The 24,004-nt window shown below is 46.3% G+C and overlaps 3 protein-coding genes and 1 non-coding gene across 9 annotated transcripts; 3 read left to right on the top strand and 1 right to left on the bottom strand.

Annotated features, from left to right (window-relative positions):
- Positions 1-1,780: 1,780 nt before the first annotated feature.
- Positions 1,781-4,075, top strand: Rpl10 (ribosomal protein L10). The gene is given in 7 exon segments (XM_036174777.1): positions 1,781-1,858; positions 2,529-2,587; positions 2,680-2,787; positions 2,934-3,072; positions 3,603-3,765; positions 3,848-3,880; positions 3,882-4,075. Coding segments are annotated over 7 exon segments (651 nt in total). The 5' UTR covers positions 1,781-1,835; the 3' UTR covers positions 4,008-4,075.
- Positions 3,420-3,554, top strand: LOC118574890. Its single transcript, XR_004943772.1, has one exon. It is a non-coding gene; the product is annotated as a small nucleolar RNA SNORA70 (small nucleolar RNA).
- A 776-nt stretch (positions 4,076-4,851) lies between the features above and the next one.
- Positions 4,852-12,768, bottom strand: Dnase1l1 (deoxyribonuclease 1 like 1). 2 transcript variants are annotated; one of them, XM_036175021.1, is made up of 9 exons: positions 12,584-12,768; positions 8,642-8,692; positions 7,561-7,868; positions 7,139-7,227; positions 6,979-7,065; positions 5,896-5,996; positions 5,632-5,744; positions 5,310-5,558; positions 4,852-5,187 (listed from the first exon to the last, which is right to left on the bottom strand). In XM_036175021.1, exons 3-9 carry the CDS (start codon positions 7,717-7,719, stop codon positions 5,050-5,052), a joined length of 936 nt encoding a protein of 311 aa, XP_036030914.1. In that variant the 5' UTR covers positions 7,720-7,868; positions 8,642-8,692; positions 12,584-12,768; the 3' UTR covers positions 4,852-5,049. The 2 variants fall into 2 exon arrangements, with proteins under 2 accessions (XP_036030914.1, XP_036030915.1); XM_036175022.1 differs by lacking the exon at positions 8,642-8,692.
- Positions 12,550-19,703, top strand: Taz (tafazzin). Of its 5 annotated transcripts, none has more exons than XM_036175027.1 (10): positions 12,550-12,944; positions 14,582-14,710; positions 14,962-15,007; positions 15,249-15,334; positions 18,128-18,208; positions 18,286-18,327; positions 18,557-18,622; positions 18,764-18,816; positions 19,187-19,264; positions 19,381-19,703. In XM_036175027.1, exons 2-10 carry the CDS (start codon positions 14,587-14,589, stop codon positions 19,480-19,482), a joined length of 678 nt encoding a protein of 225 aa, XP_036030920.1. In that variant the 5' UTR covers positions 12,550-12,944; positions 14,582-14,586; the 3' UTR covers positions 19,483-19,703. The 5 variants fall into 5 exon arrangements, with proteins under 5 accessions (XP_036030920.1, XP_036030916.1, XP_036030918.1 ...); XM_036175023.1 differs by lacking the exon at positions 12,550-12,944 and adding an exon at positions 13,870-14,418; XM_036175024.1 differs by lacking the exon at positions 12,550-12,944 and adding an exon at positions 13,871-14,418 and having other exon boundaries at positions 18,560-18,622.
- Positions 19,704-24,004: the final 4,301 nt, after the last annotated feature.

Consider the following 24,004-nt stretch of genomic DNA (forward strand, 5'->3'; position numbering starts at 1 on the left):
AATTACCCCACAGAGGCCACAGACAGTTGGGGCTGGGGGCGAGGGCTGCAGACATCCCTGGAGGAGCAGATGCCCATGCATATGCCAGGCAGCCATGGCCTGAAAGAGAGGCAGGGAGACTCAGGTAGGCGGCAGGAGGGATCAACCAGGGTCCCAAGACTGGTAGGTGAAGGCAGGCAGAGGGCACCAGTTTGAGTCATGGTACCTCTCAAGGACTACCAGACAAGGGAGTGTATGACAGTGACCCTCCATGCCCTCTCCTCATCCCCCAGTGGAGGACCAGTGTGTGTCCTTTCTCCACACACCCAGATTAGAGAGGACGCCAAGGCCCAGCTGCCACGGTCAGTGAGAAGGGCTCAAGGGGCAGAACACTAGCCCACAACAGGCAGTTCCAGGCCAAATTAAGTGCAGACAGTAGAACTTGATTTGTAGCCAAAGCAGAGCCCTTGATTTGAGACAGCTGGAGAGGCTCTGCGTGTAGGTGCCAAGAGTGGCCACACTGTCTACAAAAGGCCCTAGGGTCCTACTTGTGGGCAGGGACATACTGGAATCAGCTTCTGGAGACCCTGGTGTATGAGACCCTGGCCATAATGCTCCAATACAGCTCTACTGGGAACATAGAGAAAAACAGTGGGGTAGGAGGGAGCAGCTGCTAAGCCAGAATGGGTACATGGTTCAAGTTCCAGCTGGTGGCTGTCCTGACTGCATTTCTACAGAGAAGCCCATAAAGTAACCCCATGGCCAAGATGCCATGCAAATATTAGTGGGCAGACCTAGCCCCTCCCCTGGTTCTCTGATAATATCCCAGGCAAGGGAAGTCTGGCTCCTTGCTGTCACCCTGCTCCTTACCTTCCTATCAGAGAATGGGAAAGGTGGCTCATATCCACTAGGAAGACAGAGAGAACAGATAGCTCTGAATCTGTGTGTATTTTGAGCTTGGCTGTGTCTCAAAGAGCCCAAGGATACTCAGCTCAGCACCCTGGCTGAAAGAATATCTCATGTACCACAAACATATTCCTGCAAGGAAGGCCTGGGAGACTGTGCTCCTGGGGTTAAAGATTTGCCAGGCACTGTTAAACAAAACATTCATACACAAAAATAAATCTAAGAGCTAAAGAGTAAGGTCAGTTGAACCAAGCGCCTATCATGGTGCTCTTTGTGGGCTCTTCGGTGTAGGTATAAGCATTGTGGATGGATCTCCGGCTCCAACTTCCCTGCTGACAAAGGAACTCCGAGTTCCTAGCATAGCACTTCGGCGCCATTTCCTGTAGCTTTGAGGAAAACTTGAACCAATATTCTGGAGTCCCTTAAGCTAGAAAACACCTGCATGGCCACCCAGTTCCACTGAGAAAAGCTCCTCTTTACAAGTCTTAGGAAATTGTTAGAATATTAGTTACAGCAAACTCTGTCAACGGCTCCCCGCCCAAAATGGCCAGACGGAAGTTGGTGTCTCCTGCCTATGTGTCGAAACCTCATTCGCTAGCACTCGGCTCCGATTCCCGTGTCCCAGTCACCAAAGCGCTCTGCGCATGTTTCGGGCCAACCTAGTACACATGCGCAGAACGCCGCTGCATCTATGATCCTGGCGTCTGATAGAGCGTCGACATCACCCCATAGCTGGGACTCTATGGTTCCTACGCTGGAGGATAGGCCGCCTATATAAGGCATGCGCAGGCGTGGGAGCGTCTCTTTTCCTCCGGCGCGGTGAGTGTGTTCGTTTCCTTGGTGTTTTTCGGTGCTTTCATCCTTCTTTTTTGGGACTTTAACACTTAATCCGGGTCTGTATTCTTACTTTGACCATTTCATTACAGCCACCGACGATCCTAATTGTCATCATGGGTCGCCGCCCCGCCCGGTGGTAAGTGCTGAAGCCATACTATTTTTCTACTGTAAAAACGGAGGAATAATTGCATTTATCCCCAAAGAAAATCTTTTGAGGTGGACTTTCGGTCACTCAGCGACCCTGAACTGAAAACCCCAGGTTTTTGGGGTTTTTTTAATACTTTACTGGGAGCTTTGTTTTTTTTTTCAAGCTTGTGGGTGGGTTAGCCCAAGACTAGTTTAAAGCGCTTGTGTAGCGCAAGAAGCATGTGCGCGTATGCATCCAACCATCATTCTCGCAAGTAAACCTTGTCATAAAGATTCTCATGCTATTTCCGGACCCTTGTGCTTTGTGGTTTCAACCGGACACCAAGGGCCGGCCAAGCAGTTTTGGGCGCCACCTAGCTGCATGCCCTGCAGATGGCGCCATATTCTCTTCACGTGGCTGAGGCCGGTTTTACGTCCACATGCTCAGAGGTCTTGAAAAATTGTGCCATCTCACCCCATTCTTATTAGGGGGTGATACTAGTGCTTGGCTTTTGTTTCATGAGTTTTGTATGGCAGCCTGTTTAATTAGTTGCCTTAGAGTCAGTTTACGATAATGGAGACTGAATTCAGAGTTGGTCTTGCCCTCCCTTTGTCGCTGCTTAAAGCTTGCTGTGTTTAGTTGCTATACTTTACACACCTAACTTTCCTTCCTTTTATAGTTACCGGTATTGTAAGAACAAGCCGTACCCAAAGTCTCGCTTCTGCCGAGGTGTCCCTGGTAAGTAGTGACAAACTTGCAAACTGAGTCTTTGGTGCTGTCCGATTCTCACTCCGTGGGCATTTAACACTTTAATACTTAATGTTTTTCAGATGCTAAAATCCGCATCTTTGACTTGGGACGGAAGAAGGCAAAGGTTGATGAGTTCCCACTTTGTGGCCACATGGTGTCAGATGAATATGAGCAGCTCTCTTCTGAAGGTGAGATCCCCTTTGTTAATCAACATTTCTTCCTGTGTACACTGTATGTGGTAGTAGCTACTTCTGAGGTTTTCACTAACATGACCTCCATCCCAGTCCTTCCTCTGCACTATCCTGTTTTCACTGCTGTTTTTATTCCCACTCAGCTCTGGAGGCTGCCCGTATTTGTGCCAACAAATACATGGTAAAGAGTTGTGGCAAGGATGGCTTTCATATTCGAGTGAGGCTCCACCCTTTCCATGTCATCCGAATCAACAAGATGTTGTCCTGTGCTGGGGCTGACAGGTAAGCTGGCAATTCTTGCCTTTTCCCATAATTAGTGGCCTGTTATGTTGTATTTGTTTTACCAGTCAAGACAAATGGCTCAGCTCTGGCTAGGAGCACTTGGCTTTTGTAGAAGACCCATGTACAATTCTAAAGGGATCCAATGATGGGACACTAGTGTGGTGCATGGGCATACAACTAAGGCTTATCAGCTTCTGGTCCTGAAGTAAAGGGAAAAACTTGTGCTATTCATACTTTTTTTTTTTCTGACCATGACAATCATCTGTCTGGAGTACATAGTTGGATAGCTCTCAAAGAGCTAGTAATTCCTCCCAGATGATTATTTGGGGTTTTTTCCTTGATTGTTTTTGCAGCTAATTAAGCCGACCAGGTCTCTTTCCCCATGGGGGCCTGGTGTGCAATGGTTGCAAACAGCAGCTTCCTTGGTAGTGTATGCAGCCTGTTGCCTATATAGGTTGCCCTAAGGGACCTTGGAGACAATTTTCTGGCAGTTATTCAAGCCTCTGATCTCAATGTTGTCCCCAATCTAGGCTCCAGACAGGTATGCAGGGTCCCTTTGGAAAGCCCCAGGGCACAGTGGCCAGGGTTCACATTGGCCAGGTCATCATGTCCATCCGCACCAAGCTGCAGAATAAGGAACATGTGATTGAGGCTCTTCGTAGAGCCAAGTTCAAGTTCCCTGGCCGCCAGAAGGTGGGTGGTATTGTTATTAAGTTCCTTTCTGCTTTCTTGCTCTGATCCTCTTTACTGAGTTATTTTTCTTGTCTCCCTCTAGATCCACATCTCAAAGAAGTGGGGCTTCACCAAATATAATGTATAATGCAGATGAATTTGAAGACATGGTTGCTGAGAAGCGCCTTATTCCTGATGGCTGTGGGGTCAAGTATATCCCCAATCGTGGTCCCTTGGACAAATGGCGAGCCCTGCACTCCTGAGGGGTTCCACAGTGTTCTCCTGTACCCTACCAAATCATGTTCCGTAATAAATCTTACAGTCTGCTTAATGTATTTGTATCCGATTCTTAAGACCATGGGGTTTGTATAGTTTGGTAAAGCAGGGCAGTTTAATGAATTAAGCATACAAAGTTATTTTTAAATGGTGATTTTATTGAAATACTTTAAACCTGACATTCCTGGCAGAGCCATGTAGTACATGAGTACAGAGCAAGTTTATCACACCATGGATCTGTGGCCCAGAAACAAGACTAGCCCATATAGTTTAACCATTTGAGAAGCAGGATAACTTAGATCTAACTATTTTGAAGCAAACCTGGGGTGATGGTGCTATGAACATTTCTTAACATCTATCTACCAGAGTTTTTTGCAAGCTAGTAGTGAGTTCCTATCTCCAGGGTGGTTTTTTATTTTTCTTTTCATGTGAGTTCATTTTCAATAAGCTACTTGGCATATAATATCATTCCTGTCAGTTGTACAAGTCTCCCGCAGGTACATTCTAAATCCCTGAGCCCATTTCTAGCCCTGGAACTTCACTGTCTCTGCTTCCGACTACCTGGGGTAGAGTGGAATACATTGACAAGTCCTGTCTATTCCAAACAGGAATCAAACCCAGGGCTATTGGTGAAATTATTAAGGCCCCTCCATGTAGTTAAAGGGGAGGTTTATTTTGTGGGGTAACTTACAAATGAAGGGGTAGGTTGTAGGGTCTGGGAAAGGTATGGCGCAGTCTGGCGGTGTTCTCTGGAGAACTGCTCTTGATCCTGGGTCTTCAGTTTCCTCCCTCAGCCCCGCCTTGTGGGCGTGACCACTACCGAAGCCTCAATGGGGGTTGGAACTCCCAGGCCAATGCTGGGATGGCTACCCACTACACAAGGCATTGGATTTAATAGGCAAGAACACTGCCAGCCCTGTCTTCCTCTTTGAATAGCAGGCAGCAGAAAGCCTATGTGAAAAGGGAGGCTGTAATTGAAGTCCTTCAGGTCTTGCTTCAGCTCCAGGAGATGCCAGTGTCCCAGTCAAGTCAATGGCCATCAGGTATAAAAGGTGCCAAGCCACTTACCCAGCTGAGATAACAGAATGGCCAGACTAAGGGTTGGATACTTGGAGCTGCCCGGCTCAGCTCCACCTCCACAGGATAATGGTCACTGATGCTGAGAGCCTGGAGCAGGACAGCAAGATGAAATGTCAGTGCCTGGGGGGCTAAGGGGCTTTCCTGTCAACTCACCTCCACAACTCTGCCCTCAGCATTGTGTAGCCCTTGTGGCAACTTAGCTTCTTTACCTCTTCCTCAGTCAGCTGAAAACTCCTGGGGAAGTTGAAGGGAGCTGCAGCCCTCAGCAATGTCTGACAACCCTGCCCATGCATCACAATTCGGTCGTATGTACAGTTGGTGCTGGCCCGCACTGTAGTGTCTTCCCCATCAGGAATCACCCAGCGGAAAGCTGCCTCAGTCCGTAGTACCAGGCTGTTGAGACGCTTTTTAGTCAGTGATGCACAGTCAGCATTGAAGTCTCCAAGCAGGATCACATCCTAAAGATGAAACAAGTGGTTGGGTTTTGCCAGAGGGCCATCCCACCTTCCCCTCTCCTCTGCAAGCTATTACCTCATTTTGCCAGCGTTGGGAGACATCCAGAAACACATCATACAGGGCATTCAGCTCTTTCTCTACGTCCTTGGGAGTAGTATGGAGTGGAACCAGTACCACACTAGGAAGAACTGCGAGGCCCAAGAAGCTGAGGCTGCCACAGCTGTCAGCTCTTCTCACACACATCCACTTCTACTTCCCCTAGGAACCAACCCACAGGAGAGCCAGCTGCACCTCCCCTCCTATTTCCATGTACTAGGCCCACCTTTCTTCCCCTCTTACTTTTGCTGGGGAGAGTGAACTGGGCCACAAATGGTTCTCGGGCAAAAAGGTCATCTGTGTCATTGTATTGGTAGGCATTCAGGACCTGTGTCTTGTCAGACCTGGGAAAACCAAGGAGTGGAAAGCAGTGGACCCAAGTCTTATGTGAAAAGAGCAGAGCTAGTGCTCAAGAAGGAACATTCACAGTTCCTTGTTCTACCAGTTTCATATGGGCATATGAACTAGAACTTCCATTTTATTCTTTCTTCCTTTTTTTCTTTTCTTCCTTTTTTTCTTTTCTTTCTTTCTCTCTCTCTCTCTCTCTCTCTCTCTCTCTCTCTCTCTCTCTCTCTCTCTCTCTCTCTCTCTCTCTCTCTCTCTTTCTTTCTTTTTTTAGACAGGGTCTCTCTATTATATAGTCCTGGCTGTCCTGAAACTCTAGACCAGGCTGGCCTCGAATTCACAGAGATCCACCTGTCTCTGCCTCTAAGTGCTAGGATTAAAGGCATGGACCACCACTTCTAGCTTAAAAGAGTTTATCACTTGGGATACTCTGCCACTGAGTTATGCCTCTAGCCCTCTGGGACTATTTTTGTTTTTGTTTTAAGATTTTTTGTTTGTTTGTTTGTTTTTTGAGACAGGGTTTCTCTGTGTAGCTTTGCGCCTTTCCTGGAACTCACTTTGGAGACCAGGCTGGCCTCAACTTGTTTTAAGATTTATTTTTATTTTATGTGTATGAGTGTTTTGCTTGCATGTATGTCTCTGTACAACATGGAACTGCAGAGGTCAGAAGAGGCTGTCTGATCGCCTGGAACTGAAGTTAATGATAGTTGTATGCTATTGTGTGGGTGCTGGGAATAAAGCCCTAGTCCTCTGAAAGAGCAGCAAGTGCTTTTAAACCACTGAACCATCTTCCAGCTCTATCTAGAACTTTCATGAGTCTTTTTGAGATCCATTTCATTATTGCCCAGCTGGTCTTGAACTCATGGATTCAAGCAATTCTTCTACCTAATATAGCCTCTTGAATAGACTAGCTGTGTCTTCAGACCACCAAGATCAGCTAGAATTGTCTTTATGAGGATAGATTTCAAGCCCCATACTCACCGGTAGATATACACATACTTCTCCTTGTATGTGCTGCGCCCCAGCAGGGAGCTGTTTAGGAAGCTGTAACTCCTGGAACCATCAAATCTGCCAGTAAAAGAACCCAGAGTTAGGGCCCTTGAGGTGGAACCCAGATTAGATTGATAGAACCCTTCTTTACCTATTAAGTTCTCGAAGCAGAAAGGACACAGTTTTCTGGGAAGAATCCACCACCTCCTGAAGCACCATGATATCACATCGGGTCAGGATCTGCAGGGAATGAGGGATACCAGCTCAATTCAGAGCTGTCACTATTGAGGGGCTGACATATGTAAAGACTGACATCAGAGTGGCTGCAGATAGCAGTGGGACTAGGAGGAACCCAGAAAAATAAAGAGCATCATTCCACTATACCTTGCCCATTTTTTTTTAGAGGAAGAGGTTGGTAATTAAATGATAGTCAAAAGACACTTTGCATATCTGTGCACTCACATTTCCGGATGTCCCCCCTTTTTAGTGCATGTCCCTGGTCAGGCAAAGCTAAGGGTTTCTGGTCAAGGTCCTTAAGGGCACAGATAATTTGCAACAATGAACTTAACCTACCTGAATTAAGGTATCTATCACTGGCTCCTTCACCACCTTTGCCAGTGTCAGTCTCTGGGCATTGAAGGCACAGATACGAAAGGCTTCAGCCCCACCAGCCAGGAGGATGAGCAGGAGAGCCACAACAAGACCATGCATGGCCATATGTGGTGGCATCATGAGCCCTCCAAAGGAATCCAGGTTGTCCAGAGTGTACTGGCACTGCCGCTGATCTCAGCTAATTGGTGTGCTCCCTGCTGCTGGCCCTGAATGTTTCTTGCATCTCTTCCTGGGAAGTGTTTCAACTTCTGTACACTAGGCTTGACCACCTGATAAGATATAGGTGGCATGGCATAAAACTTTCTAGGCATGGTAGAGAAGCACCCTGCCATTGAGCAATTCCCCAGTCCTGAGACCCTGTCTTTCAAAAAACAAAAACAAGGCTAGGTGTGGTAGCATACTCCTATAATTCCAGCATCTGGGAGATGAAGGCAAGAAGAACACAAGTTTGAGGCCAGCTTGAGTTATATAATGATACTCTGCTTCAAAACACAAGCACAAGCCAGACAGTAGTGCACCTCTTTGATTCCAGCACTCAGGAGGCAGAAAGCAGTCGGATGGAATTATAGGAGTATGCTACCACACCTAGCCTTGTTTTTATTTTTTGAAAGACAGGGTCTCAGGACTGGGGAATTGCTCAATGGCAGGGTGCTTCTCTACCATGCCTAGAAAGATATAGAAAGATAAAGACTGGCCGGGCGGTGGTGGTGCACACCTGTAATCCCAGAACTCTGGAGGCAGAGGCAGGTGGATCTCTGTGAGTTTGAGGCCAGCCTGGTCTACAAAGTGAGTTCCAGGACAGCCTCCAAAGCTACAGAGAAACCCTGTCTCCAAAACAAACAAAAAAAGATAAAGACTGCGAGTTCAACCCTCAGTACTGAAAAGAAGGAGGGATGAGAGGAAGGAGGAGAGGGGAGAGGAGGGAGGGAAGAGGAGGAGGAGGAGGAGGAAAGAGGGAGAGAGAGAGGGAGAGAGAGAGAGAGAGAGAGAGAGAGAGAGAGAGAGAGAGAGAGGCTTTCCAGGTTTGGTGGCATATACTTACACTCCCAGTACTTGGATACTGCAGGGCTTTGATCCCTTATGAATCTTGAGACTGATGGATGTGATGAATGACAAGTAGTGAGCAGCAGAACAACAATGGAATGGTGGTCATATGAGGAAACCAGTATCATCTTAGAAAACTTGGAAAGCATCTAAACAATGGCTTTTTAGCAGAGAAGTCCACAACCCTCCCCAAAGGGTCTCTTTTGACTGTGATATAGAATTGGGTCATGCACATTTTCATATGAAACTTTTTGCTAAATAAACTTCTGTGATACCCAGGAAAAAAACCACAATCACAATGATTAAAAAAGATAGCGCAGGGAGGTATTGGCACATGCCTTTAATCCCAGCACTCGGGTGGCAGAGGAAGGTGAAACTGAGTTCAAAGCCAGCCTGGTCTACAGAGCAAGTTCCAGGACAGCCAGGGCTGTTACACAGAGAAACCCTGTCTCAAGAAATAACAAAATATTATTTTTAATTATGTATATGTTTATGGAGGTAAATGCACATGCAGATGCCTAACGAGGCCACAGAGAGTTGAATCTCCTGGAGCTGAAGTTAGAGGCAGTTGTGAGCTATTTCTGTTCTCTGCAAGAGCAGTATACACTATTAATTATTGAGCATCTCTCCTGCCCTGGTTTTATATTTATTTATTTGTTTGTTTGTTTGAGACAGGATTTCTCTGTGTAGCTCTGGCTGTCCTGGAACTCACTAAATAGACCAGGTTGGCCTTGAACTCATATATATATATATGTATGTATGTATGTATGTATGTATGTATGTATGTATGTATGTATGTATTTAGCTATTTTTGGTTTTTTGAGACAAGTTTTCACTATGTAGCCTTGGACCCCATTCTGTAGACCAGGCTGTCCTCCAACTCAAAGAGATTCCACTACCTCTGCTTCCTGAGTGCTGGGATTAAAGATGTGCACTACCACACCTGGCTCTAGATCTGGCTTTAATTTTTTTTAATTATTGTTATTGTGTGTGTTGGTTGGTGGGTATGTGCCATGGCTCATATGTGGTGGTCAGGAGACAACTTTGTGGAGTCATCACCTTTCTGCTACCTTTACTAGATTCTGGGGATCAAACTCAGGGTACCAGGCTTTCACAGCAGGTGCCTTTACCCACTAACACATCTTGTCAGCCAAGAAATTCTCTTCCATTTTAAAAAAAGGTATATTTCACTTTCAGTTATATGTATGTATCTGCATGTGGATACGTTCACATGCAGGTAACTTCAAAGTCCAGACACATCAGATCCCCCTTAAACTGGAGTTACAGGAGATTGTGAGCAACCTATAGGCACTTGGAACTAAACTCAGGTCCTCTGCAAAAACAGTAAACACATTTTTTTTTTTCCGGGATACAGTTTCTCTGTGTAACAGTCCTGGCTGTCCTGGAACTCACTTTGTAGACCAGGTTGGCCTCGAACTCGCAGAGATCTGCCTGCCTCTGCCTCCTGAGTGCTGGGATTAAAGTAAAGGCCGTGTACTACCACTGTCTGGCCCCATCTTCCTTATTAAAGATGATCAATATTCCAGTCTATGCTGACACATTTTGTCCATCAGCATTGGGGTACATCCACTACTTTGATTCTTTTATTTATTTATTTGTTTGTTTGTTTGTTTTTTTGAGAGAGTCTTTCTGTGTAGTCTTGGCTATCCTGAAACTTGTTTTGTAGACCAGGCTGGCCTCAAATTCATATAGATCAACTTGCCTCTGCCTCTTGAGTGCTAGGATTAAAGGCGTGCAAAACCACTGCCTGGCTCTTATTTAACATTTTATGTGGGTTACTGGGGATTGAAAACGGGACCTTACACATGCTAAGGAACTGCTTTGCCACTGAGCTATATCCATAACCCTGTAGTGTTTTGTTTGTTTGCTTGTTTTTTTGGGGTAACCTGACCTTGAACTTCTGATTTTCCTGCCTTTACCTCACCCACACTGGAATTACAGGTATATACCACCAAGCTTGGCTTATGCAGTGCTGGGGCTAGAACCCAGGGCCTCATATGTTGGCTATGTTGGGAAGCTATACTATGTAAGCTATATTAGGTAAGTCTCATAACTAGGCCAATACTGTATCATCTGAACCTCCAGCTCAGCCATTTTGAATAAAGCAAGCATCTCAATTTCCTAAGCAGAACTGCTGATTCATATGATAGTTTTATTTTTAATTTTTAAGGAACACCAAACTGCTTTCACAGCTGTTGTGCCATTTTACATTCCCACTAACAGTACATAAGGGTTTGACCTCATTCTTTTATTGGTTTTTCAAGACAGGGTTTCTCTGTGTAGCTTTGCGCCTTTCTTGGAACTCGCTTTGGATACCAGGTTGGCCTCGAACTCGACCTCATTCTTTTAACTTACTTCATCGAAATGTCAAGGAGTAGCTGGGTGGTGGTGGTAGTGGCGGCGGCGGCGGCACCTGCCTTTAATCTCAACACTCAGGAGGTAGAGGCAGGCAGATCTGAGTTCTAAGCCGGCCTAGTCTACAGAATGAGTTCTAGGCAGCCAGGGCTTCACAGAGAAACCCTGTCTTGAAAATAAATAAATAAATAAATAAATAAATAAATAAATAAATAAATAAGCTACTGTGTGCCATTTTCCATATAGGCCCACTTCCTGGGACAGAGATAGTCCCAGATTCAGGAAGGTTCAGTTTGTCCTATCCATATTAGAAAATAAAACATGAACCTCTTCAGGCATTTCTTTCTCCTTCTTAAACCTTTTTTCTTTTTTTAAACATATACTTGTGTGTGTTTGTGTATGTATGCACATGTGCATGCTTCTATGTGGAGTCTGTTTTTTTCTTCCACTATGTGAGTTCCAGGGATCAAACTCAGGCCATCAAATTTGACAGAAAATGTCCTTATCTGCTGAGCCATTATACCAGACCATCTCTCTCTTTCTATTTGTGACACGTTATGTGCTTTCCTTTCCCTCTTTTCCTTCTTTTTTCATTTTTGCTTGTTTCATATACAGGCCTCAATTTATAACCAAGGCTGGTCTGTAATTCACTATGTGGTCCCAGGCTGGCCTCAACTTTATTGGGTGCTCCTGGAACTCCTCTTTGAGCATCTGTATCAGGTTTATCATTGTCTCAGGCTCAGCTCTGCCTTAGCATATCTTTTGGGCTCAGCCCTTATATTGTACTCCCTGTTCATGTCACATTCTGAAGCATGAGGCCCTCTGCTTCTTTCTGCTTGCTTTCTCAGTCACCCTGTCACTTTCTCCTCTCTGTTAGTTTCTATTATCCCGGTTCTGCCCATCTCAGTGTTTCTGTTAGTATCTTCCTGGCCGGCTTTGATATTTGTTTCTCTCTGGCCATCTGCTCTGTCACTCATGCTTATTTTTGTCTCTTTGCACTGGTGCCTATTCTGGGATACATGTGAGCATTGGTGCAGCTCTGCACTGGCCAAACTACATTTGGAGACTGAGACCACTAGAACTCTGGGAAAGAGCCACAAAGAATGATGGTTCCTGGCCTCAGCTCAATGCCCATCCTAATCTTCCAAAGCCAGCCTTAGTTCTGGATCAAAGTTCCCTTCTCCTCTTTTTTTTTTTTTTTTTTTTTTTTTTTTTTGTTGTTGTTTGTTTGTTTTGTTTTTCGAGACAGGGTTTCTCTGTGTAGCTTTGAGGCTTTCCTGGAACTCACTTGGTAGCCCAGGCTGGCCTCGAACTCACAGAGATGCGCCTGGCTCTGCCTCCCGAGTGCTGGGATTTTTTTTTTTTTCGTTTATGGAGCTGAGGATCGAACCCAGGGCCTTGTGCTTGCTAGGCAAGCATTCTACCACTGAGCTAAATCCCCAACCCTCCGAGTGCTGGGATTAAAGGCGAGCGCCACTACCGCCCGGCTTCCCTTCTTCTCTTAAGCCTTTCCGCAGGTAGAGAGCAACCTCCTCCCTTTCCCTAGCCCTCAGGATTCTCCTACCTCGGCAGACCTACTTGACCGCACGCCTGCCTCAGCCTTGAACCGATTGAAACACTCCACAGAATCGCGGCGCCAGCCAGGGTAAGGACTTGGAGTGCAGAGAAGAGGAAGCCGGATTCCAGACCCACCCTAAGGGCCGGCCCCACAGCCAGCTCGCTTGTCCCAACAAGCAGGGCTGGGCTCCGCTCCTCCGCCCAGGAGGCGGCGCCTGGGAACTAGCCACCTGCCCGCCTTCCCCGCCCAAGATGGGTGGTGTCTCTTCAGAGCGGACAGCACTTTGGGGACCTGAGTAAGGTTGGTGCTACCCGCGCCGACAAGCATTGGCACATCATTGAGCAGTTACCTGGACCCAGGGACCAAGGTGAGTAGGTTTGCTCACTCACTCTCTGGCACCTTCCTCACAGCAGGAAGCGAAACAAAGACAGTCTTTTCTGCAGGTTCTCAGGCCCTCCTAGATTATGTTTGCCAACGTTACTGCTCAGAAAACCCAAAGCAATGGACCTTCTGCACAGGATAGGCAGCGCGACTGGCGACTGATTCCTTTCAGGTCCCCACTGGATGACTATGGAGTGGCAGCTTAGAAAAACGTCTCATGGGCAGAAATTTGTTACTTTTGCTATCACATGAATGCTAGGCAAGGACTTTATTGTGGAGATAACCCCCCTCACCCTCCACCCGCCAACTTACTGGGGGAAATACTACAGTACAATCAATAAAACTGAGTTTTAAAACAATACCAGGATGTGGTGGTGGCATATGCCTTTAATCTCAGCACTTGGAAGGCAGGTATCGCTGTGAGTTTGGGGCTAGCCTAGTCTATATATTAAGTTCCAGACTAGTCAGGGATCACAGAAAATCCCCCCTCCCTCAAAAAAAAAAAAAAGCCTCTGTGATGCCCACATAATACCAGCACTTGAGAGACGGAGGTAGGAGATTGCTGTGGCTTCCAGGCCAGCCTAGGTTCCATAGTGAGTTTGAGGTTAGTGTGGGCTGCATTAGACTATATTGTTTTAAATGGAGGGGGCAGATAAAAGATAATCTCTGAGGCTTCCTGGACGCCAACCCAGGCGAAAAAATGTAACCCCAGGCTCAATAATAGACCTTGCTTCTAAAGTAGTAAGGCACAGAATGATGGACGCAGACACACTCAATGCCCTTTTCTTGCCTCCACGTGCGCCTTCAGAAGCGTGTATGACCGGATTCACACTGGGTGGGGGAGGGAGGGGAGAGATAATAAGTAAAAGGGTTCCATCGGCCTAGGCCTTGAGTGGCTTCAGGTAATGGTGCTGCGTAGCTCACATCACCTATAGTCACTAGAATTAAGGAACCAAAGAGACATGTAGCTTCCGGCGGTCTCTAGCCAAGACCCAGACCGGAGGGAGGCGGGGCGAGGCTGGCGTAGACCTGCCCCCGGCAGCCGTCAAGCGACCTAGGCGTGTTTTGCGACATCAGGCGAGGAGCCTTTTCCGGCGGGTACGCGGACCCTGAGGCCGCCAAGGCAAGCTCTTTTAGTATGTATGGCTCCCCCCAGGAACCCTGGCTCCTGGCCATAGCGGCGCGCTTCTCTGTCTAGAGAGAGGTGCTAAGGAGGCTCTGAGCTACCCCACTAGGTGACCTTAGTCTAGCCCCCTGCTAGTGTGCCTGAGATCTCTCTCCTGAACGGTGGAGGACACGGGCTGGCCCGGGGCAGGAGGAGCTCCGGGCTGCAGGGTCAGGACCGGAGGAGATGCCCCTCCACGTGAAGTGGCCGTTTCCCGCGGTGCCCCGGCTCACCTGGACCATAGCCAGCAGCGTCGTCATGGGCCTGGTGGGCACCTACAGCTGCTTCTGGACCAGTGAGTGGCCAAAGGCCAAGACAGAGTCTGTCACAGGCCCCCAGCTTGGCCAGAGTTTGATTTTGGGTTGGGTACTGGGGGTGTGACAGGGTCTCTTTGGCACAGGAAGAATCCTCGGGCAGGTGGAGATGAGCAAGAGCTTGAGCCTGACTTCTCTTCCCAGAGTACATGAACCAACTTACCGTGCACAACAAAGAAGTGTTGTATGAGCTCATTGAGAACCGAGGCCCTGCCACACCCCTCATCACCGTCTCCAACCACCAATCCTGCATGGATGACCCTCATCTATGGGGTACTGTGCCAGTGTGCTTGGGTTCAGGGAGGCAAAACACGAACAGGCCCCAGCCAAAGACAGAGTAGATTCACTTCTCACCAGGCTCTTAGGAAAACCATAGCATTGTTTGTGGGATATACTGCCTAGCTGTTGGAAGTTTTGTGTTCCTCTTAGGATTCCTCCAGAGAATGTTATTTGAACAGGATATCAGAAATTTAGAAGGAATGTGGAAGTGGCCATGTCAAATCAAGGGCTTTCCTTTTTCCTAGGAATCCTGAAACTTCGCCACATCTGGAACCTGAAGTTGATGCGTTGGTGAGGAGCAATAGGCCCCTTGAAGTGGTCCACCCATTTCTGCCCAGATTTGCCCTTCCTCCTCTGTTCAGGAGGTGGCATCCAGCAGTTGAGGAAGGGCATGGGTGGGGCCCCATAGACCCTTCTCTTGAGCTTCATTCTGCATGACAATGATGGCAGGTGTTGCACTGGGTAGGGGGAGTTAGGGACAAGAACTAGGAAGTCTTGAAGGCAGGGATGACTGGGTCTGTTGCTGCTCTAGGACCCCAGCAGCTGCAGACATCTGCTTCACCAAGGAGCTGCACTCTCATTTCTTCAGCTTGGGCAAATGTGTGCCTGTGTGTCGAGGTGAGCTGCTCCTCTTGAGAGGCATGTCCAGGCCTCCCTTGGGGGTAAGGAAGCTGGTGGTCAGTGTCTCTGTCTTAGAAGGATTCAGGAGAGCCATGACATAACAGTATAGATGGCAGAGGGTAGGGAGAAGGATGGCCTCTTAGATCCTCTGCAGCTGCCTGAGGATTGTCCAGAACTCTAGCATGAGAATTCAAGAAAGCTTTATTTGCCATCCCTTCTGTATCTACTATTCCTCTCAGGGGGAGAAGTGTGGTACCATCACTTTATGGTGGCAGTGGGGTATATGTATAGAAGGCCAGAGGGTTTGTTTCTGTGAGAACAGACTGGTGGGGTGAGGAGCCTGGAATTGAATGATTACTCAGTACTTTTCACAAACCCATAGAAGTAGGGGCCATCTTGATCCACATTCTCTAGATAGGACTCAGATTCTCTAGACAGAGTTCAGATATTTAAGATCAGATGCACATTTCCCTTTCCCCTGGGGAAGCAGATTTCTTTTTAAGCAAAGAATGAAAGAAAAAGTCTAAAAATGGGCAAATAAGCTGGGTAGTAGAGGCACACACCTTTAATCCCAGCACTTAGGAGGCAGAGGCAATCGCATCTCTGTGAATTTGAGGCCAGCCTGGTCTACAAAAAGCAAGTTCCAGAACAGCCACAGCTACAGAAAAAGTTTGTCTCGAAAAACAAACAAACAAAAACATTCCAAAAGGGAGGGGGGCATGTGCTAGGTGCTAGAGAAGAGAAAGGTAGAAAATGTCTGCAGGATGGAAAGTTCTATTTCCATCTTTCTAAGCATTCATCATCTTGATGAATGACAGTGGCATTTTCTCTTAGGTCCTGCTCTGATATGTCAGCATTCTAATAATTTACACCTGTCTCTGACTCTAAGTGCCTCTCCTCAGCAAACTCAAGTCTTGTGTGTATGTGTCTATTTTTACTCTTTTTCTTTTGTTTTCAGTTCAGGGGACAGAACATAGAGACTTCTGCATTCTAGGTGTATACTGTACCTCTGAGTTATAGTCCCAGTTCTGTTCATTCTTTTTTTATCTGTACCTAGATTTTATTTCAGTTAAAAACAGGATCTGAGATGGGCATGTCTCTGAGTTTGAGACTATTCTGGTCTATAGCGCTAGTTCCAAGATAGCCAGGGCTACGAAGAGAAACCTTGTCTCAAAAGAAACAAAAACAAACAAACAAAAAGCTAGGTATGGTGGCTTGTGCCTATAGTCCTGTATTTGGGAGGTGAAAATAGGTGATTTACCATGAGTTTGAGGCCAACTTGGGCTGGAGACGGAGACCTGTCTCAAAAAAAGCTCATGTGTGTACACAAGTGTGTGCCCACATATACACATACAAAGAAATTGAGGGCTGGAGGTGTGGCTCAATGGTACAGTTTGTTCGTTGCTGGCACAGAGCCCTGAGTTCTATCTCCAGCATTGTAAAAATTATAGTGTCTGGCAGTGGTGGTACACGCCTTTAATCCCAGCACTCAGGAGGCAGAGCCAGGCGAATGAATCTCTTGAGTTCGAGACCAGCCTGGGCTACCAAGTGAGTTCCAGGAAAGGCGCAAACCTACACAGAGAAACCCTGTCTGGAAAAAAAGAAAGAAAAATTATAAAACAAAAACTAGATAATGGGGGTTGGGGATTTAGCTCAATGGTGGAGCACTTGCCAAGTAAGCGCAAGGCCCTGGGTTCGATCCTCAGCTCAAAAAAAAAAAAAAAAACTAGAAAATGAAACATTAATTTCAAGGACAGCTAAGATTTAATTACATGTGACCAAAACAGAGCTTGTGATACTGTTTCTGTGTTAAAACAAACAATTTTTCTCTAAGCCTAAGACTTTGTAGGTTGACCTTTAAGCACTGAAGTGATTTTTACACAATTAGAAATAGCATTTGCAAAAGCTAAAAAGTGTAAGCTGCTATTACCCTTTTGATTTCCCAGTTTCAAGTTCAGAGGGTATATACCAGTGGGTTTTGTTAGAGGAGCAAACACCTTTAATGACCACCCTTGCCAGGCTGGCCTTGAAATACTGATCGATCCTTCCAAGTTTCCCAGTCTCTTTTGTGTTTTCTGTTTACTGAAGTGTTCTCCCTTGGCCCAGAAACCTCAAGGAAGGTCAAAGCAGTGGCATCCAAAGAGTACAGAAGCTCTGGAGCTGATCTGGAGCCAGAAAATGGGTGTGTGTTGTGGGGGCAGGTTCTAGCAGGGCAAGCCATAGGAGCAGAGGGAGGTGGAGGACTTGCCATGGTTATCATTTCAGTAAGAGATACTGTCTAGCCAGATGTTTTGATGTATACCTGTAATTCCAGCACCAGGAAAGCTGAGGCAAGAGAATTGCCATAAGTTGGAGGCAAGCTTGGGTAACACAGGAATATCTGTCTCAAAAAAGAAAAGGAAGGTGCTATTTGTACATGAGAGCCACCAAGAGGTTGAGAGGACATTGTTTTGTTTTGATACAGGATTTTACTCTGTGGCCCATCCTGACCTCAAACTCACAGCAGCTCTCCTGCCTCAGCCTCTCAAGTGCTGGGATTATAGGCATGAGCCACCATGCCCATCTTGAGTGGAGGATGTGGTCAAACCAAAAATGTGAAGGGTGAGGTAGCAGTGAGGAACAGGCTCTGGAAATAGTTATTGGACATGTCTATGGATGATGCTATGAACTGTTGCCTAATGAGGATGTATCAGGAGTGGGCCTTAATGTGTGAATCTACTTCACTGAGGTTTGGAGAGCTTGATATGTTCCCCAGAGAATGAATCAAAGAGAACAGACCTTTCTCTGCAGGAGATGGTGTCTACCAGAAAGGGATGGACTTCATTTTGGAGAAGCTTAACCATGGGGACTGGGTACACATCTTTCCAGAAGGTCAGTTGGGTGCTTGGTCACGGTCCTCCAGCATGCATGTTTTCGGGTTCCAAGCCTTGTCTCTATTCTTTCACCAGGGAAAGTAAACATGAGTTCTGAGTTCCTGCGCTTCAAATGGGGTAAGTGTTGCTGGTCAAGCTGACACAGCCAAGTTCCCCATCCAAAGATGGCCCCGTGGATCCCTGGCTTCATTCCCCTCTCTGGTGGGTGAATCAGGAGCATTGGGAAGGGGACAGATGGTGAGTCAAGGACTAGTCTTTAACTGAGAGACAGTAGAAGTGACATTGGCCAGAGATTGGCACGGAAGCTTGGCCCAACTTGTGCCAATGTTTCTGCCTCTCTCCTAAGTAGGAATTGGACGGCTGATTGCTGAGTGTCATCTAAATCCCATCATCCTGCCACTATGGCATGTTGGTGAGCCAGGGGCTGGGGATAGGGAGGGATTTCCTTTGATGTTTTTAAGGGGATTGTGGGTTGGATGGCTGAGAGAAGTGCCTGGGGCTCTCTGGTACCCTGCTTCCCCCAATGGCTGGCTTTCTATCCACTGTGCTACAGGAATGAATGATGTCCTCCCTAATAGCCCACCCTACTTCCCCCGATTTGGACAGGTGGGTAGGCACTGCTGATTCTTATCTATCTACTTGCCTGCTATCTGCCCTGTGTTTCCTAGCCCATACTATAAAGGATTGGTTATTTGCTGAACATAAGCATGTAGTGGGGGGCTAGGTGGGGCTTTTCTGGAAGCAAGGCCTTTAGAATAGGAATTGAAAATCAGGTGGGGGACAAGGTGGGACAGGACAAGTCATTGATAGGATGGATCCTAGGATTAGGCTGTCTCTTGGATATCACCAAGCCCAAATGCCTGTTTTGAAGAAAGAGACAGTGGCTTTCAGGAGCACCAAGCCCATTGGGCAGGGCAGGGCTCTGACTCCTCACATTGTTTGAGCTGGAACTATAGACTCCTTGTCATCCTTACAGAAAATCACCGTGCTGATCGGGAAGCCCTTCAGTGCACTCCCTGTGCTTGAGCGGCTCCGGGCAGAAAACAAGTCAGCTGTGAGTTTTCACCCAAGGTCCTCTAGTTGTCCTTGGCCTTCCCAACCTCTCAGACTCCCAGAGTACCTCAGCCATGGTCCCTGGGGAGTGCAGGCCAACACCATCCTTGCTCTCAGGTGGAGATTCGGAAAGCCATCACAGACTTCATTCAAGAGGAATTCCAGCGGCTGAAGATGCAGGCGGAACAGCTCCACAACCATTTCCAGCCTGGAAGATAGGTTTTGCCTGCCCTGTCTGTGCCGTGAAATCCTTAGCCAAGGAAGCACTGGATCTTCCCTTGGGAGGGTTTGGGAAGTGGTGGTGCAGGACCCTGCCCAACCCTGCTTGGCTCTGTACTGCCTTTGAGATTCTTCCCTGCACAAAACTGAGGCTGGAAGATGAACTGATGCTTTTAACTCAGATAGATTGGCTCATAATCCCTGTTGTATACTCTTTCTTTTCTTTTTCTTTTTTTTTTTTTTTTTTGTTTTGTTTTGTTTTGTTTTGCTTTGAGACAGAGTTTCTCTATATAGCCCTGGCTCTCTCCTGGAACTTACTCTGTAGACCAGGTTGGCCTTGAACTCATAGCAATCCATCTGCCTCTGCCTCCCAAGTGCTGGGATTAAAGGTATGTGCCACCATTGCTTGGCCTGGATACCCTTTCTTATCCTCAAGCATCTGGCTCCTCTGGGTCTCCTGGGCTAAAAGAAGAGCCTTGGTTGTCCCTAACACTTGGCAGAGAAGGAAGGCTCTTAGGCAGGGGCTGGCCTCCTTCTCACATCTCTCAGGCTAGCATTGGAAGGGAGCAAAACAGGCGGTTGCACAACTAGTAGAATAGGTGTCCTGGCCATAGATGCAGAAAGAGGACCCAAATGGCCTCTTGGATGGCCTACCACTTGCCTACCTTTTCCCAGGAACTTCTCACAATCTCCTTAGGGATGGCTGTCAGCCAGGTCATTCTTCTACCTGAGCTTCTCTTGCTGCAAGGTTTGTCTTTGGGTGGCCTCCAGACAAGAACAAGTCTTGGCCAGGATTCAAGCCCAGCTAAACTTAACTAGATGTTTCTGCTAGATTGCAGAAAAAGGGCCCCCAAGACCTGACTGTGAACCCCCCCAATGTCAGGGCCTACTCACTTCTCTAACCTTTTTTGCCTTGACATTCCCTATGTCCTGAGGTCTGGGTTTTCGTGTTTTTAGAGTAATAAAATATTTGTGTTATGCCACTATACCTCTGTCTTCTGTGTAGGAATGCAGATGGGAAGTACCTTGTTGGACAAGAAAACAGGACCCTTGAGCCTGGATACAATGAGATCATTTAAGTAGATGGACATAGGGATTTCACTGTGCTTCCATTATTAACTTTAAGCCCCATAACAGTGTGGCAGGAATGGAGATTCATAATAGCAGCAAAACAAGACTAATAAACTAGCTTCAAAACCTCAAGTGAAGTCAAACATGGTAGTAGTACACACTTGTGATCCCAGCACTAGGGAGGCTGAAGTAGGAATATTGCCACGTGTTCAAGGTTGGCCTGGGATACTGAGTGAGAGACTAAAAAAAAAATAAAATAAAGTCAAGCATGGGAGGCAAAGGCAGGCAGATCTCTCTGAGCTACATAGTGAAATCCTGTCTCTATAGGAAAATTAGGTGTATATGGTGGTGCACTCTAATCTCAGCACTTGGGGTGGGCGTGTCTGATGGTTTCTGTTGCTGTAAAGAGACACCATGATCACAGCAACTCTTTTTTGGTTTTTCGAGACAGGGTTTCTCTGTGTAGCTCTTGAACTCACAGAGATCCGCCTGCCTCTGCCTCCTGAGTGCTAGGATTAAAGGCGTGTGCCACCACAGCTGGCCACAGAAACTCTTATAAAGGAAAACATTTAGTTGGGGTGGCTTATAGTTTCAGAAGTCTAGTCCATTATCATCATGGTGGCATGCAGGCAGACTTGGCTTAGTGCTGGAGAAAAAGCTGAGAGTTTTATGTCTTGATGTGCAGGCAGCAGGAGTCTGTGTCCACACTGCACATAGCTTGAACATAGAAGACCTCAAAGCCCACCCCCACAGTGACACACCAAACTATCACAAGGTGGGTCTCTGAATTTGAGGCTAGCCTGGTCTACATAGTGCGTTCCAGGCTAGCCAGGGCTACACAACGAGGGGGCTTGGGGTGGGGATACAATTACAAATTTAAAACATTTTTCAGAAGGGGAAAACATCACTTTGTGGGGATAGAATACAGGTAAAAGCCAACCATACAACTTAGGTCCAAGGGTAACATTGCCTTTTCATGTATTTTTTTTATATACATTTGAGAAATGCTAGCTACATTTCTTAAGGAGTTTTGAACTTATACCTATGTTACAATTCCATTTGTTCAAACACACAACCCTGGGGGAATGGTGATGCAAGCCTATAATCCCAGCAATTGTAAGGTGAAGTTCAAGGTCTTTAGCTATATAGTGAGTTCAGGACCAGCCTGGGCTATATAAGCCCTTTTATCAAAAAGAAAAAGTAGGGTCAGCAAGATGTCTGAGCAAGTAAAAGTACTCATTGCCAAGCCTGTCAACCTGAGTTAGATCCCCATAACCTGCATGATGGAAGGAAAGAAGGAACGGCTGAAAATTGTCTCTCATCTGACCAATACATACATGCCATGACACTCACATGCCCATATATGTGTGTACACACACAGATGCACACAGGTAGGGAGTGCTGAAGAAATGGTTCAGCAGTTAAGAGTGCTTATTGATTTTGTGGAGGACCCAGGTTCTATTCCTAGCATCCATGTCAGGGGACTCTACCACCTATAACTCCAGCTCCAGGGGACCCAGTGCCCTCTCTGGCCTCCATGGGCACCTACACACAAACATACCCATAAATAATCAAAATAAATCTTAATAAATAAAATACTGCCTCCTGTGTGCTAGGCAAGCAGTATACTACTGAACTATACCACGTGTTTTAAATACAGGCTGTTTTTGAGTATGGTCTTATAGTCACAACAAAATTGGTATATTGAACTCCTACCTACCCCATATACCGTGCACATATAGTTTACACTACCACCAAAATTCTGTGCTAGGGCGCATCTGTCACATGGATGAACTCACATGATATATCTCCCTGAGTCCATAGTTTACATAGGTACAGTCTATTATGTGCCCACCATTATTGTAACTTTACTACCATAAATACTATACTCTTTTTTGTTGTTTTGTTTGGTTTGGTTTTTGGAGACAGGGTTCCGCTATGTAGTTTTGGTGCCTGTCCTGGATCTCACTCTGTAGCCCAGGCTGGCCTTGAACTCACAGAGATCCACCTGGCTCTTGTCTCCCGAGTGCTGGGATTAAAGGCATGCGCCGCCAACACCTGGCAATACTATACTCCTCTTACTCATCTCCTCTCCCAACAAACCCCTGGCTACTGGTAGCCTTTTACTGTTCCACAGCTTTGCTTTAGGTAGAATGCAGCAAATTTGGAATCATAGTTGACAGTTTTATCAGATTGCTTGTATTTCACTTAGTGATAAGCATTTAAGTTTGCCCTGTCTTTTCATGGCATTATAGCTGCTTTCCTTTTACCACTGAATTATATTCTCTTGTATGAATGTGCCAGTTTATTTAGCCATTCACCTACTGAAAGACATTTTGGATACTTCCAAACTTTAGTAATTATGGCTTAAAATGCTCTAAGCATCTTTGTGCAGATTTTTTCATGAATATACACTTTTAACTTACTTGGGTAAGTTCCAAGGAATATGCTTGCTGGTTTATATGGCAAGAATATGTTGAATTTTTTGTTAGAAGCCGACATCTAGTCTTCTAAAGTAGCTATATTGTTTGTATTCCTACCAGCAATTAATGGGTTTCTGAGCTTTCCATTGCTGTGACAAAATACTTGAGAGAAGTCAACTTAAAGGAGGAACTATATTGGCTTCTGCTTTCAGTGTTTTAATCATGGTCACTTGATCCCATCACTGTGAGAGCATCATGATAGGGGTGGTCATAATGGAACAGAGCTGTGCACCCTTTGGCAGAGGGAAGCAAAGAGTAGGAAAGAGATGGGATAGAGGTAAGATAAGACCAAGTTTGTCATGGTGGTGCATACCTATAATTTTAGCCCTTAGGAGGATGACTCAAATTCAAGGCCAGCCTGAGCCACAAAACAAGAAACTGTTTTGAACAAATAGTAACCCAGGCATGATGATAAATACCAGTAATGCCTGAAATTTGGAGGTAGAGACAAGAAGAGTAGGGATTCAGATCATATAGCAAATTCAGAGCCTTTTTGGGCTACCTGAGACCTGTCTTTAAAAATTTATATAACCTTCAGCCAAGCACAAGCCTTTAATTGCAGAAATCTGGAAACAGGCAGGATCAGAAGAATTCAAAGTCATCCTCAACTGGATGGCCAGTTCCAGACCAATCAGGGATACCTAGCAAGCCCTTATCTCAAAACAACAATGGCAACCAAGGACTGTGGCTGGTATAGTGTGTGCCTAGCATGTGAGAAGTCCTGGGTTTGATCCCTAGCATGACAAAAAAAAAAGACCTCTAAAAGAAAGGAGGGGGTGTGGGAGAGGTGGCTCAACAGAACACTGGCTGCTCTTCCAGAGGACCCAAGTTTGTTTCTCATCACCCATGTGGTAACACACAACCATCTGTAACTCCAGTTACAGAAGATCCAAAGCTCTCTTGCCTCCACTGGTGCCAGGCATACATGTGGTGCACATACATACATGCAGACAAACACAGAAAATTTA

The sequence above is a fragment of the Onychomys torridus genome, chromosome X (genome assembly GCF_903995425.1).
Source record: "Onychomys torridus chromosome X, mOncTor1.1, whole genome shotgun sequence".
NCBI lineage: Eukaryota > Metazoa > Chordata > Mammalia > Rodentia > Cricetidae > Onychomys > Onychomys torridus.